The following is a 12,698-nucleotide window of genomic DNA, read 5'->3' as shown; positions in this document are numbered from 1 at the left end:
CCCCATTTTCAGGCCACTGGAAGTTCTGCCTACTTTTTTCTCTTTTCTGAGTCTTCAGCAAACATTGTCTATGTGTTTTGTATATATATTTATTTAGGAGGGTTTTTAATGCTGCCTCTCCACTGTCCTGCTGGAGGTGGTTTACAAATGAAATCCTCATAAATTATCAATATAAATAAGATATTTAAAAGTTTTCCCAATTTTTAAAAATCACAAGGCCCGAGCTCATGGTGTTCTTAGAGATACCCTGTTACTGCCCACTGTGAATAACTTTCATCTTGGGCCTTTGCCAGTTGGAATTGCTTGTTTTTAACCCAAGCATCACTGAAAGGCTGATTTTTGCCTCGGTTTTTGCCTCGGTTTCCTTCTCTAGGCTCCACCATGACAGCCAACGTCTGCAAAAAGATCACAGCCCAGCTGACTGGAGCTATTGGAAAGCAAGAAGATGTGTCTGTGCAGTTGGAGGCTCTTGACATCTTGTCAGATATTTTGAGCAGGTACAGAAAGAGGGCTGTGTGGCAGACTGCATTGGTGGCTTCCTAGACTAAACTGTAAGACCTTCTAAACAGGCAGTTTGGAGTGCTGCATTAGGATGTGAAGAAACCCTGGTCTGGTTTCTGGCCTGCCACAAAGCTCATTGGATGCCTTTGTTCAGGGCTGTCTGTTCTGGCCTAACCTAGATTAGACATGGTAAGTAACATGGAATAAGGCTATCTTAATACTTACCCCAAGCCCTTGAGGTACCTTGATAGTAATCACCCCTGTAAGATGCTTTTGATGAGAAGTATTTTAACATAGCTTTATTTTATTTCGTCAGTCATCATTCTGAATTTATTTCTGCACAACCCAAGATGAATGCTGTGTATTAAAAATCTGAACAGCTCAGAAAGTATTAATGGATTTGTTTTAATAGTCTTATTCTTAAAATCTGCATTGATAGAAGATGAGTAAACTTAAGAACATAAAAGCCCTGCTGGCTCAGACTAGTGGTCCATCATTTTTGTATCTCTGTAGAAAGTTGGAAAGAAGTGCTAGTAAATGGCTTTCTTCATGGTGTTCTTCTAGTGTCCAGCATAACATTATCTTCCCTTGGAAAGCCTTTTTGATGATGACATCTTTCTTGTGTCTCTTGCCTATGGCTACAGGTTAGGGGGGACCTTGTACTCCTTCCATTCCTCCATCTTGAACTGCCTCCTTCCACAGCTCACAAGTCCCAGGTTGGCTGTGCGCAAACGGGCCATCATTGCTTTGGGTCACCTGGTCTTGACTTGCAACGGGAATATCTTTGCAGAGCTTATGGAGTACCTGTTAGCAGAGCTGAAGAGGAACAACTCTACTTCAACCACAAGGACATATATCCAGTGTATTGCTGGCATCAGCAGGCAGGCGGGGCACCGCATAGGTAAGTCTTGTCCTGGGATTCCTTTTCCGCAAAGACATATTGTGTATGTTTTCAGCTCCTCTGAGGAGATCAGGGTGGCTTACATAATTATTCTCTCCTCTGTTTTATTCTTGCAATAACTCTGTGAGATGGGTTAGGAAGAAAGAAGGTATGTGACTAGCTTATATTCACACATGGAGTTTCATGTCTGAGGTTGGAACTAAATGAGATGTTTGCCCGCAAGTCAGCTCACTTTCTGCTGACCTGACTCACTTTTTCCACAGCTGCCGTCTAGTTGCAGGGACCTTGTTTCCCAAGCACTGCAGGCCTGATTCAGATTGGGACAACAATGTGGGTGGAGCAGGGTCTTCATCCTCCTCCCATGCCATTTTCTTGACCCATAAAGGGCCCTGGGAGGTACTTTTTGTCCTGTTGCAGAGCTGCACATACTAAATGTACAGCCCCACTCCCCCTCCGGCAAAGAAACCAGCACTGAGGGGAGGCTGAATCTCCTTCTCTCCATGGACTGCAATCCTAATCTCAATTGTGCCCTGCAGCACTTGGGGAGATAAGGTTCCCCTCAGCCGGACAGCAGCGGTGGGAAATGCTAGTCAGGATGGCAGAACCTAGCCTGACTTGTAAACAAGTATTTTGTGTATTTCAGGCCTGACTGGGAGTTTTGAACCGGATTCTTCCTGGTCCTAGTCTTAACACTCTAACCATCCTATGACACCGGCCTGCATCCTGAACCTGTGACTGCTGTTGTCGTAGCTGGTGTTCTTTTCTAGTCCAGTCTCATATCCCTAGATTTGAGATTTCCACCCATCCCTGTTCTGCTTCTTTATCCTATAACTATTCTCTCAAGAGGCAGCTACCGACAGCTTTGTTGTGTTGCTGCGGCATCTTTTGAGGTCATGAGGACAAAAGCAGCTGCTAGAGACAGATTTTATTGCTTCCGTAGGTTATGAACCTGGGTTGAATCAGTGGAGCTCAAAGGTAATCGAGCCCAGTATTGTGGCCTAAGGTAAAATCCTCCATGGATGTATCTCTTGCACAATCTGCACAATTCTTATTCTAACAGGCACAAACAGAAAATAGGAATGAATAAGTTACTCTGTACCAAAGGTATTTTTCAAAGAACATCAGTCTAAATGAACAGAGTAAGTGAACTAAGCTACAAGAGCGGCTGTGGCTAAGATTGCGTGCCAGTCAGAGTAAACAGCAGTGAACTAGATGGATCATTGGTATAAAGTGGCTGCATATATGCATATCTAATAAGGAAAATGTTCATGGTTTTTGGAAGGGGCCATGCCTAGAAAGGGAGAGGCAGTGGCATGGTAGAGCACATGCCTTGTAAGGGGAAGATCCCAGATTTTTATCCACAGCATTGCCAATCAGAGGATCAGGTAGTATGTGATATTAAAGACTGAGGCCGAATCCACATTACCTTCGCGCGTCCCGGTGTTGCGCTAAATGTCCGCGAAACACCCGGAAGTATAGAGTCTTTCAAGCGTGATTTCAGAAATCGCGCTTGAAAGACGCTATACTTCCGGGTGTTTCGCGGACATTTAGCGCCGCGCGGAGGTAATGTGGATTCGGCCTGATATTGGAGAGAGGCTGTCGGAGTATACAGTACTTAGACCAACGTCTGACTCAGTATCAGGCAGCTTCATGTTTGTCCATATGGATATTGGTAGGGATGAAAAGCCTTGTCTGGTGACTTAAAATGGGAATAAGATGCCCTATTTATTGCTGCATGGTCTTGGTGCTCAAAGCTTATCTGCACGTTAGTCTGATAGATCAGGATGAGAGCTCCTTTTATGTGTGAAAGATGAACATACTGAGATACTAGCATGTGTCCTACTGCACTGCTCATCAGAGTGTGAAGCCAGCCTAAGGTTCCTTCCTCTGATGGAAGAGGATCTTCCTCCAGCAGAGGAGATGAAGGAAAGCCTCTTAAGCTGGAGGAAGGCTTTAAACTTGGCTGAGTGGAATGGTGGGATGTATGCCATTGCAACACACCAAAGGCATGGTGATGTGCATGAGATTTAACCAACCTACCCAAAGTGGGAAGAGCTTGTTCTTTTTTAAAACAAAAATATTTATTATATCTTGTTCTTACATGAGGCTGTCTGTGCTCTCCACCCAAAGGGACTGATTATGTCCATATCCCTTGTTTTCAGCAATCTGCAACAGTGGGTGCTCTTGCTGAGCAGGGCAAGGAGTTCTCTTGATGATGCTGTGTCACTGTTTTCCAGGTGACTATCTGGAGAAGATGATCCCATTAATCGTTCAGTACTGCAATGTCGAGGATGACGAGCTGAGGGAGTACTGCTTTCAGGCCTTTGAGTCTTTTGTGAGAAGGTTGGTGCCCCTTTTTACATGGTCCTGTTTTCTGGGAAAGGCAAGGTTGTTTTGCCATGCTAGTGTTTTGACGGGGAAATTACCACCGACTTCCTCTGATGACTGCAGCAGCAATCTCTGCTGCCTGTTCTGATTTTCCGTGTCTGATCATGGTTGAGGGGAGGTGCCTCTCAACAGTCCTCCAGCGTCTTGCAACAGTCCTAGGTAGCTGGCTGTGATATAGCCATGCCCTAGATGTGGGGCCTGCCAATCAAATGGGGAACTAACTATGATGTCATATTCAGTGGCTCTAGAATTCTGCGATTAGAAACACAGATACTAAAAGGAAGGAAAGCACATTCTGCAGTTGGAATCCTTGCAGTAATTTGAATAAGGAAATCAGTTTTTTGGGATTTTTAACAGTTTGTTTTTGCAGGTAATTTTTAGCATTTCTTTTTAACACAGGACAAGGGTACAGAAAGGAAAGTAGTGAGAGTGTCTTTAAGAGGCGTGAGAACAGAATTGCCTTCAATATGGGAAGAGACCCTCTGCTTTTTAATAGATATCACAGGATACTTTCAATAGAAGTATCCAGGTTGCTCTTAGAATTTATGGAATGGTTTTTCTATGCTACTCTTTGGTTCTTCTCTTGCTTCCAAAGATGCCCCAAAGAAATTGGTCCTCATCTTCACAGTGTGATGGGATTGTGCCTCAAGTATATCACTTACGATCCAAACTACAACTATGACAATGAGGAAGAAGATGAAGAAGAAATGATGGAAACAGAGAATGGGGAGGATGAAGAACAAGGTACCGTGTGCTCAGGATTTACATACAGGTTTACTTACAGAGGAGCCAGATCTCCACTGCCAGTTCAAAACAGCCTATTCAATCCTTTGTCTTTCCTTAGCTCTCCATCTAGGAGGCTGGTGTGGAGACACTCCTTTTTCATGGCCATTAGATCACAGAAAATGAGACATTCACATCTATGTGCTAAATTTAGCAGAGCCCTCGAAAATACATCCCAGCGTTGAATTTGGGAACATCTACAATATGGGATAAAATGGATAACCTAAGCTAAGTAATGTTCTTAATAAACAGATGGTAAGGCTTGACTTGGCAGTGATCAACTGCCCCTTGGCTCCTTCTCTTCAAGAACAATGTTTGTTAATGGCTGTTTGACTCTGCAACTGTCCAAAGTAGATGCAGATACAGCAAGGCTCTCTCCCTCAGCCTACCACCAAGATCCCTCACCAGGATCCATCAGAAGTCAGCCTTCCCCACCACCAAGCCAAAAAGAGAGAGAGAAAGTAATGCTGGTTTCATTGGACCAAGTTCCACTTCTCTCTCTCTCTCTCTCTTTTCTTAATTCTAACACTGAATTGTGTCCAATGTGGCCCCTCCATCCCGTGACCCTATTCAAACTGGCCAAAAAATCTAGATAAATATCCTAATTGACTATAGGGTTATGTGCGGATTTGATGCGATTGTGTATTATACTTACTGTGGTGTTAGCTGCCTTGTGCGTTTCTTTTTGGAGGCTGGGTGGTATAAATATCATTATTATTCAACCAGTTATATCCTCAAGCCCTACGTTTCTATTTTTCTAACATGAAGTCTGTCTTCTCCTCCTCAGAAAGTGATGATGAGTATAGTGATGATGATGACATCAGCTGGAAAGTTCGCAGGTCTGCAGCCAAGTGCCTCGAGGCTATTGTCAGCACTAGGCATGACCTTCTCCAGGATTTCTACAAAACCCTCTCACCAGCTTTAATAAGCAGGTTCAAAGAAAGAGAGGAGAATGTGAAAGCAGATATTTTCTGCGCTTACATATCTTTATTGAAGCAAACACTGCCCATCCAGAGCTGGCTGCATGCTTCAGATGAAGCAAGCAAGGAGAACATACCTCTCACCATGCTTCAGAATCAGGTGATCGGTGGAGCAGTTAACCAGAGTTTTCATGGGGGTGGCTCCATATAGCAGATCAGTAGCTTTAGCAAAAAATGGCTAGTCTGAAAGATAATTTGCTAAAAAAATACCATCCCATTCTGAATTTGAGTTAGGGTTGCTATATTTGGTACAAATGGAACTTGAGTGGCTTTATGACTTTTGTTGAAGAAGATGACCATCTGTTGACCATCTGGTTCCATTTTACAACAGGTAGAGGAAGAAACCAGGAGCAGCAATAGAAGGGCATGGTGTACCTTTCAGTGGTGGAGCTTTTACAGATGTGTGTATATGGGGGTTAACTAAAACCTTTTTCAGCTGGCGGGATAATAGTGACACCAAAGCATTCAATTAATTGGTTATTTTGAATCTCGTGGAAATATGACGCACTGCAGGAATGTAAATGATGAAATAAGAAAGTAAGTCCTTTTTAGCTACCATGTATTGTAATGTATCCAAAAAAATGTAATTCCAGCAGCAGCATCTAGTTCTGGATGACTCTGGTCAGGCCTGATTCAGTTAATGCACTTAAGAAGCCCTAAGCATCTAGTTAGCTTTCCTATATCAAGTCATTTAACTCCTGGCAAGAGGTACATCACAAATAATGTTGTAGGTTCATTACTGGGTATAACACACAAGTAATATTATTACAAAATCTCTGCTTCCATTCCAAGCCTTTATTATTAAAGTATAATTACACAGCATTCTTAATAGCTCAATCAACAGAAAAAGATACCATCCATTATAACTCCATAGATAATTAAAGGAGAGCAATTACATGAATCCAAGAAAGTATATTATCTGAAGATGAGGAGATCAAAGACAAGGAGCCCCTTCTAAGAAGAAGCTCCCAATAGTTCAACTTCTCATGTTTATAGAGTTTAAAACTATCTCCTAACAATAATTAACAGTCCTGCTTCTAAAATGGCTCATATTCTTAACTGATTATCTTATTATTTCAAATACCAGACAAGGTTATCTATATTTGAAACATCTTCTTAAAGTATATAATAAATGTTAGTTCATTCTTGCTTCATTTTATCTTGACAAAGTCTATATAAAATTATTAATTACATGTTTCTCACACACATGAATATCTTTTGGTCCTCAACCAACTATAACCACCCTTGAATTATATCTTCAAGTTCTGTGAAGTTGGACATTCCTGTCATTCTTGGATGCTCTGGGCATCAATGCACAGTATCTACTGATACGAGTTAGATGGCTTTTCTCATCTGCAGAAGGCCGTACAACTGTTACTTCTCCATTTCATGTCCCTTTCCAAGGTTGTTCTACTCCCTTTGTGGCATGTCTAGCTATGGGGCAGGCTAGCCCTGTTTCTGTGGGCAAAGACATCTTCTATAATTTTCTTGGTCAAATTCAGCAACAATGCTCTTATATTTCTAACAAGCTGTGTAAATGCATAGAAACAATGTGAGGAAATGTTTACAATTTTCTTGTAATTATTCTATGATTGATTGTTCTTAACACTGTATTCTTACATATGAAATCAATGTACTATTGGACAGTTGTGGGTTTCCTAGCAATGTGCTGTTGTGAGTGGCTATTAAGAGCCTACAAACTGGGATAATAAATTTGGAGTCTGACACATAATACACTGATTCTAATTGTGCATCCAAATAATACATAACTGAAAATTTTTAAAGAGGCGGGGGGGTTGGATCCTATTTGACTCCCCCCACCCCACCCTTGAAAAGGCTATGCTGAGACTTGGACCCTAGTGAACAAAAGCCTTATGGAAGAGGAGCTGTGATGAGGAAGGGCATTAGGTGAGATTGTTTGAAAAGGTGGTAGGATCCAATCCTCAGTGCGTGTGTTTGGGGGTACAACCATTCTACAGCATAGTGTGGATTTGGGGGGATGGGCATTATGCCTTCTCTAAAATTAGAAATATCTCTTACCCAAATAGAAGTTTGGGCATTACTTAAAAAAATAGTTTTGTAAGAAGAGCTTGGGAGCTTAAAGATCTTTGTCATACTCTGAAAACAATACAATAAAACAGTCTTGCTACATACATGTAGCCCACACTGATAAAAATAATGAAGAAACACCACACAGTTGTAATCCTGTATAGCAGACCATTTCTGGTTGGATCACATTCCCTTTACGTACTAAATGATTCAATAACCAGCTTGGATCACTCAGTCCTCTCACCTTGTTTTGGGTTGCTAATGAGTCGCTTTCTAACCTTACAGGTTCCAAACATCATCAAGGCTTTGCACAAGCAGCTCAAAGAGAAGAGTGTCAAGTCAAGGCAGGGATGCTTCACTCTCCTGACCGAGTTGGCTAATGTTCTCCCTGGTTGCCTTGCAGATCACATACCCGCACTAGTGCCTGGTAAATATTGTCTGTCGGCAGGGTGAGAAACTTTCAGGGTAAACCACTTTTGTGCTTGGGCTTTCATACACCTAAACAATATGGCAGTAGTTTCTCCCCTGCTGTTCATGTTTTCTACTTTACATATAAAGTTAAGATGGTCATTGTTTATGACCTTGTCTGGTTTATAACCTTTTCTGGTCATTGTTTATGAATATCTCAGGATATTTTGCTATTAGTTTCTCTTAGACCACCTGGCACCCTTTAAATTACTTTTGAAGCTCACAAGATAGTGGTGAAATGAATTTGCCTTGCACATCCAGTGCCTTGCGTCCTGGTGCCATGGTATAATGAAGAATGATGAAAGACCTTAAGCCGTTATTATTTTCTTTCCGCTCCATCGAACTATGTTTCCAAATTTCTGATGTTTGAGGCAGGCTGTTAAAATTAGAGGTACGCATCACTGACATACTGCAAAATACTGGCATATTCAGAGGAGTGACACGAGAGGAGATCTAGACAGTGACTTCTTCTGAGGAAAGGTAATTTTACCATGCCTCTGCACCAAGTATGAGTGGATCATTTTCGACCAGGGCTTTTTTCCAGCTGGAACGTGGTGGAACGGAGTTCCGGAACCTCTTAAAAATGGTCACATGGCTGGTGGCCCCGCCCCCTGATCTCCAGACAGAGGGGAGTTTAGATCTAAACTCCCCTCTGTCTGGAGATCAGGGGGCGGGGCCACCAGCCATGTGACCATTTTCTCCGAGGGCAATCCACTGAGTTCCACCATCTCTTTTCCCAGAAAAAAAGCCCTGTTTTCGACCATACCCGATGAAATGCTGGGATTTCCATGTACAGAGGTCCCAGGACCTTTTCTCTTTTAAATAGTTGGGCTATAGGGCCTGTTTGAGATTGGGATTATTGGGATTTTAAGCTCTACCCTGATATTTTCCCAACCACAAATTACCCCACATGGCTGCCACTGTACAGGACTTGTATGTTAACCCAGTGGGAAAATTGAGGTTCCATGGGGTTGTTTGGAGGTAGGAAAAATGGCAGCAGGGAGGTTTAAACTTCCTGTTCCCCATGCCATGGTTTGAGTCCGAATTGAGGCCTCATATGACACCTGTTTAAAAGGTAAAAAATGCTGGGTGCTTGGAAGTTGGAAGCTCAGGGAAGCTCAGTCACTTTCCATCTTCTGTGGAGTTACAGCTGAATTCCCTGCCCTCAGAGGAATACTCAGTTTGGAAATGACTGTCTGAAACTTATTAGCAATTTGTGTGCATGGCCACCCCTCAGTGCTAGAGCATCTGCTTGGCATGCAGAAGATAACAGGTTCAGTCCTGGGACCTCTAGCTACATAGACCAGGTAGTAGGTGATGAAACTTCACCTTGAGACCCTGGAGAGATGCTGCCAGTCTGTGTAGACAATACTGACCTTGATGGACCAATGGTCTGATCCAGTATAACGCAGCTTCATGTGTGTCAATAACCTGTCTGAACAATAAAATATACATTCCATTGATTACAAGATTATTAGAAAAGTAGTGGACATCTGATAATAAAGAGAAGTGTTTGTAACACAATGGTGACAAGTTGCAGAGCTGGTTAAACTTTAGTCTTCCATTCTGTTCTAATAACCATTTTGATGTACAGCCAGGTTAAATCTCTTGGTGTATATTTCTTTCCTCACTTTTGTAATTCCCCAGGGCTGTTTCCTGGCTTATAAAACATGTTTCAGAGAGCACAATAAACAGTCTGTATTGCATTGTTACAGCTCTCTAGCAGTGCAGCTTTACATTTTAAAAATTCCTGTACCATGACTTCTGGCATAACATAATGGCCAGTATATTACTGTAACCTATTTTCTACACTTGTGTTCAATAAATCTGTGTTTGAAGTTGTAACAATTGTATTCCACAGATGGAGAAACAAAAGCCCTATTGTTTCAGTTATGAGAAATACTACTTTCCATATTATGACCATAAGTATTCCAGGGCTTTCAGTCCTTTTTTTTTGTGTGGAGTATTAGAAACCATTTTAAAACTTTCAGAATTAAGAACCAATAAATAATTTTAATAGGCACTTGGAATTCTGGGTATCTGGCTGCTTCTAAGCAATAGGAAATTGTGACAAAAATAGGACAATCTACTGAATATTCTAGGTGTGAACTGTGACACCTTCATACTAATATTACTGTGAGTGGTTGATCATATGTTCTGCTGAGGTGTCCTTTAAGTTCTGAACATTTGTGGATTTAAAAAACAAATTAGCTTCCCAATGTAGTTGGTGTGTAGCCAAAGATCAGTGTGCCTCTTATACTTATTCTTGCTAATCTTATGTAAGAGCAAGAGGTGGCTCCCAACTGGAGTTATGTCGCAATGGAGCACAGAGCCTTCAAAGAATGAAAAGCTAAGGTCACAGTATGGTATGGTGGAAGTGGAGAAAGGGGGGGAATCATGCTGGTAAGGGTTGTCATGGACAATATCCAGTTTGGATGCAATGCAATGTGTACAAGACAGTGCTGACTATTTTTTCCTCTCCCCAACAGGTATTGTTTTCTCCTTGACTGATAAATCCAGCTCCTCTAACATGAAGATAGATACGTTGTCATTTCTTCATGTTGTTCTTTGCAATCACCCCCGCGAGGTGTTCCATCCCCATGTTAGGGCACTGCTGCCTCCTGTTGTGGTTTGCATAGGAGATCCCTTTTACAAAATCACTTCAGAGGCTCTGCTTGTTACTCAGCAACTCGTGAAAGTCATACGCCCCCTGGATGTGCCTTGTATGTTTGATGCCAAGCCCTATGTACGAGAACTATTCTCTCCTACTCTGAAGAGGTTAAAAGCTGCTGATATTGATCAGGAGGTGAAGGAACGAGCAATCTCTTGCATGGGACAGATTGTTTGCAATCTTGGAGACTATTTAAGCAGTGATCTCCAGCCAACCTTGAAGATTTTTCTTGAGAGGCTGAAAAATGAAATAACTAGACTGACCACAGTCAAAGCACTAAGTTTAATTGCTAGTTCTCCACTCAAAATAGATTTAAGGCCTATTCTAGCAGAAGGATTCCCCATTCTAGCTTCCTTCTTGCGCAAGAATCAGCGTGCCTTAAAACTTAGTACCTTGGCAGTTCTGGACATTTTGATCAAGAACTACAGCGATAGCCTCAAACCAGCGATGATTGAATGCGTTCTAATGGAGCTTCCTGATTTAATTAGCGAGAATGATATGCATGTTTCTCAAGTGGCTATCACGTTTCTCACGACGTTGGCTAAGGTTTATCCCTCTTCCTTGTCCAAGATTAGTGGTGCAGTTCTATCAGAGCTTTTCCAGCTCGTTTACTCCCCTTTGATGCAAGGGGGAGCCCTCAATGCCATTGTGGACTTCTTTCAAGCGCTGGTTGTTACCAAGACGGTCAACATGAATTATACAGAACTAATGAAACGGCTAACTAATCCTATATACTCCTCCAGCCCTGGTGTGGCATCTGTCAGTTTACATAAACAGGCGTATCACTCTGTGGCAAAATGTGTTTCAGCCCTTACATCTGTGTGCCCAAAAGAAGCCCCTGGGGTAGTAAACCAGTTCATTCAGGACGTGAAGAATCCAAAGTCCAGTGCTGCAGTTAAAATGTTGGCCTTCCTTTCACTGGCAGAAATAGGGCGCAGCATGAACCTCAGTGCGCAGAAGGAGCTCAAGCCTGTGATACTGGATGCATTCTCTTCACCCAGTGAAGAGGTGAAATCAGCCGCTTCCTATGCTCTGGGGAACATTAGTGTTGGCAACCTTAAAGAATACCTTCCTTTCATGCTCAAGGAGATCGGAGGCCAGCCTAAGAGGCAATACTTGTTGCTTCACTCACTGAAAGAAGTCATCAGCTCTTCCCCAGGAGACAGTCTGAAACCCTATGTGGAGGACATATGGGCCCTGCTTTTCAAACACTGTGAATGCACAGAGGAAGGGACGCGCAACGTGGTGGCAGAATGCTTGGGGAAACTGACTGTGGTGAATCCTTCTCAGTTGCTGCCGAGGCTGAAAAAACAGCTGTCCTCAGGTAAGAGGGAAGCTGAAACTAGAATAATTACAGTGCTCTCTAGAGCAGTGACCCACAGGGAGGATTTCCCTGTAAGTTAAAGGGCCAGTCCTTCCTGCCCTTTGTTCTGGGAATCCTCTCTGTAGTTCTGGAGACTCTTGTTAACAAAAGGCATCAAAGTACATGGGGCTGAGGGGAGGGATCAGTGAAATTTTCTCTTACAGAGGAAGAAAAGAAGTTGACTTCCTCCATTCTCCCCCTCCCCTCCATTCTCCCCCCTCCCTCAAGAGAGAACTGAAAAAGTTATTCTGTGTGTACTATCATGTATTACTTATAAAGTACCTACAGTTTTATGAATTTCTTTTAGCGTATTATCTTCCTTCCTCTGTTTTCTCTTTTTATAAAATGGGTTTTAAAAAGGGTTTTAATGTGGCTTTGATAATCATTAATGTCAAAGACCACTTACTGGAGGGAGGGGCAGTCAGAATGTGCAGTAATTAATCATAGTTATTTTTGTTAACATTAACTGTTTTCCCTTTTGCTTTCTCTCATGCATCTTGCATTTGAATTTGGAGGGGCAAAGCCAAGTCTGAGGTATTGGAAACTGAAGTCAAAAATCCCCTCAGTGAGAGGGGAATACAGCTGAGTTGAACA

The 12,698-nt window shown here is 42.3% G+C and overlaps 1 protein-coding gene across 2 annotated transcripts in view; it reads left to right on the top strand.

Annotated features, from left to right (window-relative positions):
- Positions 1–12,698, top strand: part of LOC129328851 (cullin-associated NEDD8-dissociated protein 1-like) — a 30,225-nt gene that overhangs the window by 7,438 nt on the left and 10,089 nt on the right. For both annotated transcript variants that reach the window (XM_054978158.1, XM_054978159.1), the window contains 7 exons: positions 374–497; positions 1,146–1,402; positions 3,640–3,745; positions 4,386–4,534; positions 5,361–5,653; positions 7,888–8,029; positions 10,560–12,065. In XM_054978158.1, the coding sequence (XP_054834133.1) occupies positions 374–497; positions 1,146–1,402; positions 3,640–3,745; positions 4,386–4,534; positions 5,361–5,653; positions 7,888–8,029; positions 10,560–12,065 (2,577 nt within the window). The remainder of the gene's footprint in view (positions 1–373; positions 498–1,145; positions 1,403–3,639; positions 3,746–4,385; positions 4,535–5,360; positions 5,654–7,887; positions 8,030–10,559; positions 12,066–12,698) is intronic.

This window comes from Eublepharis macularius, chromosome 4, assembly GCF_028583425.1.
Source record: "Eublepharis macularius isolate TG4126 chromosome 4, MPM_Emac_v1.0, whole genome shotgun sequence".
Lineage (NCBI taxonomy): Eukaryota > Metazoa > Chordata > Lepidosauria > Squamata > Eublepharidae > Eublepharis > Eublepharis macularius.
The sequence above is the reverse complement of the archived record's forward strand: the minus strand, read 5'-3'. Positions and strand labels throughout refer to the sequence as shown.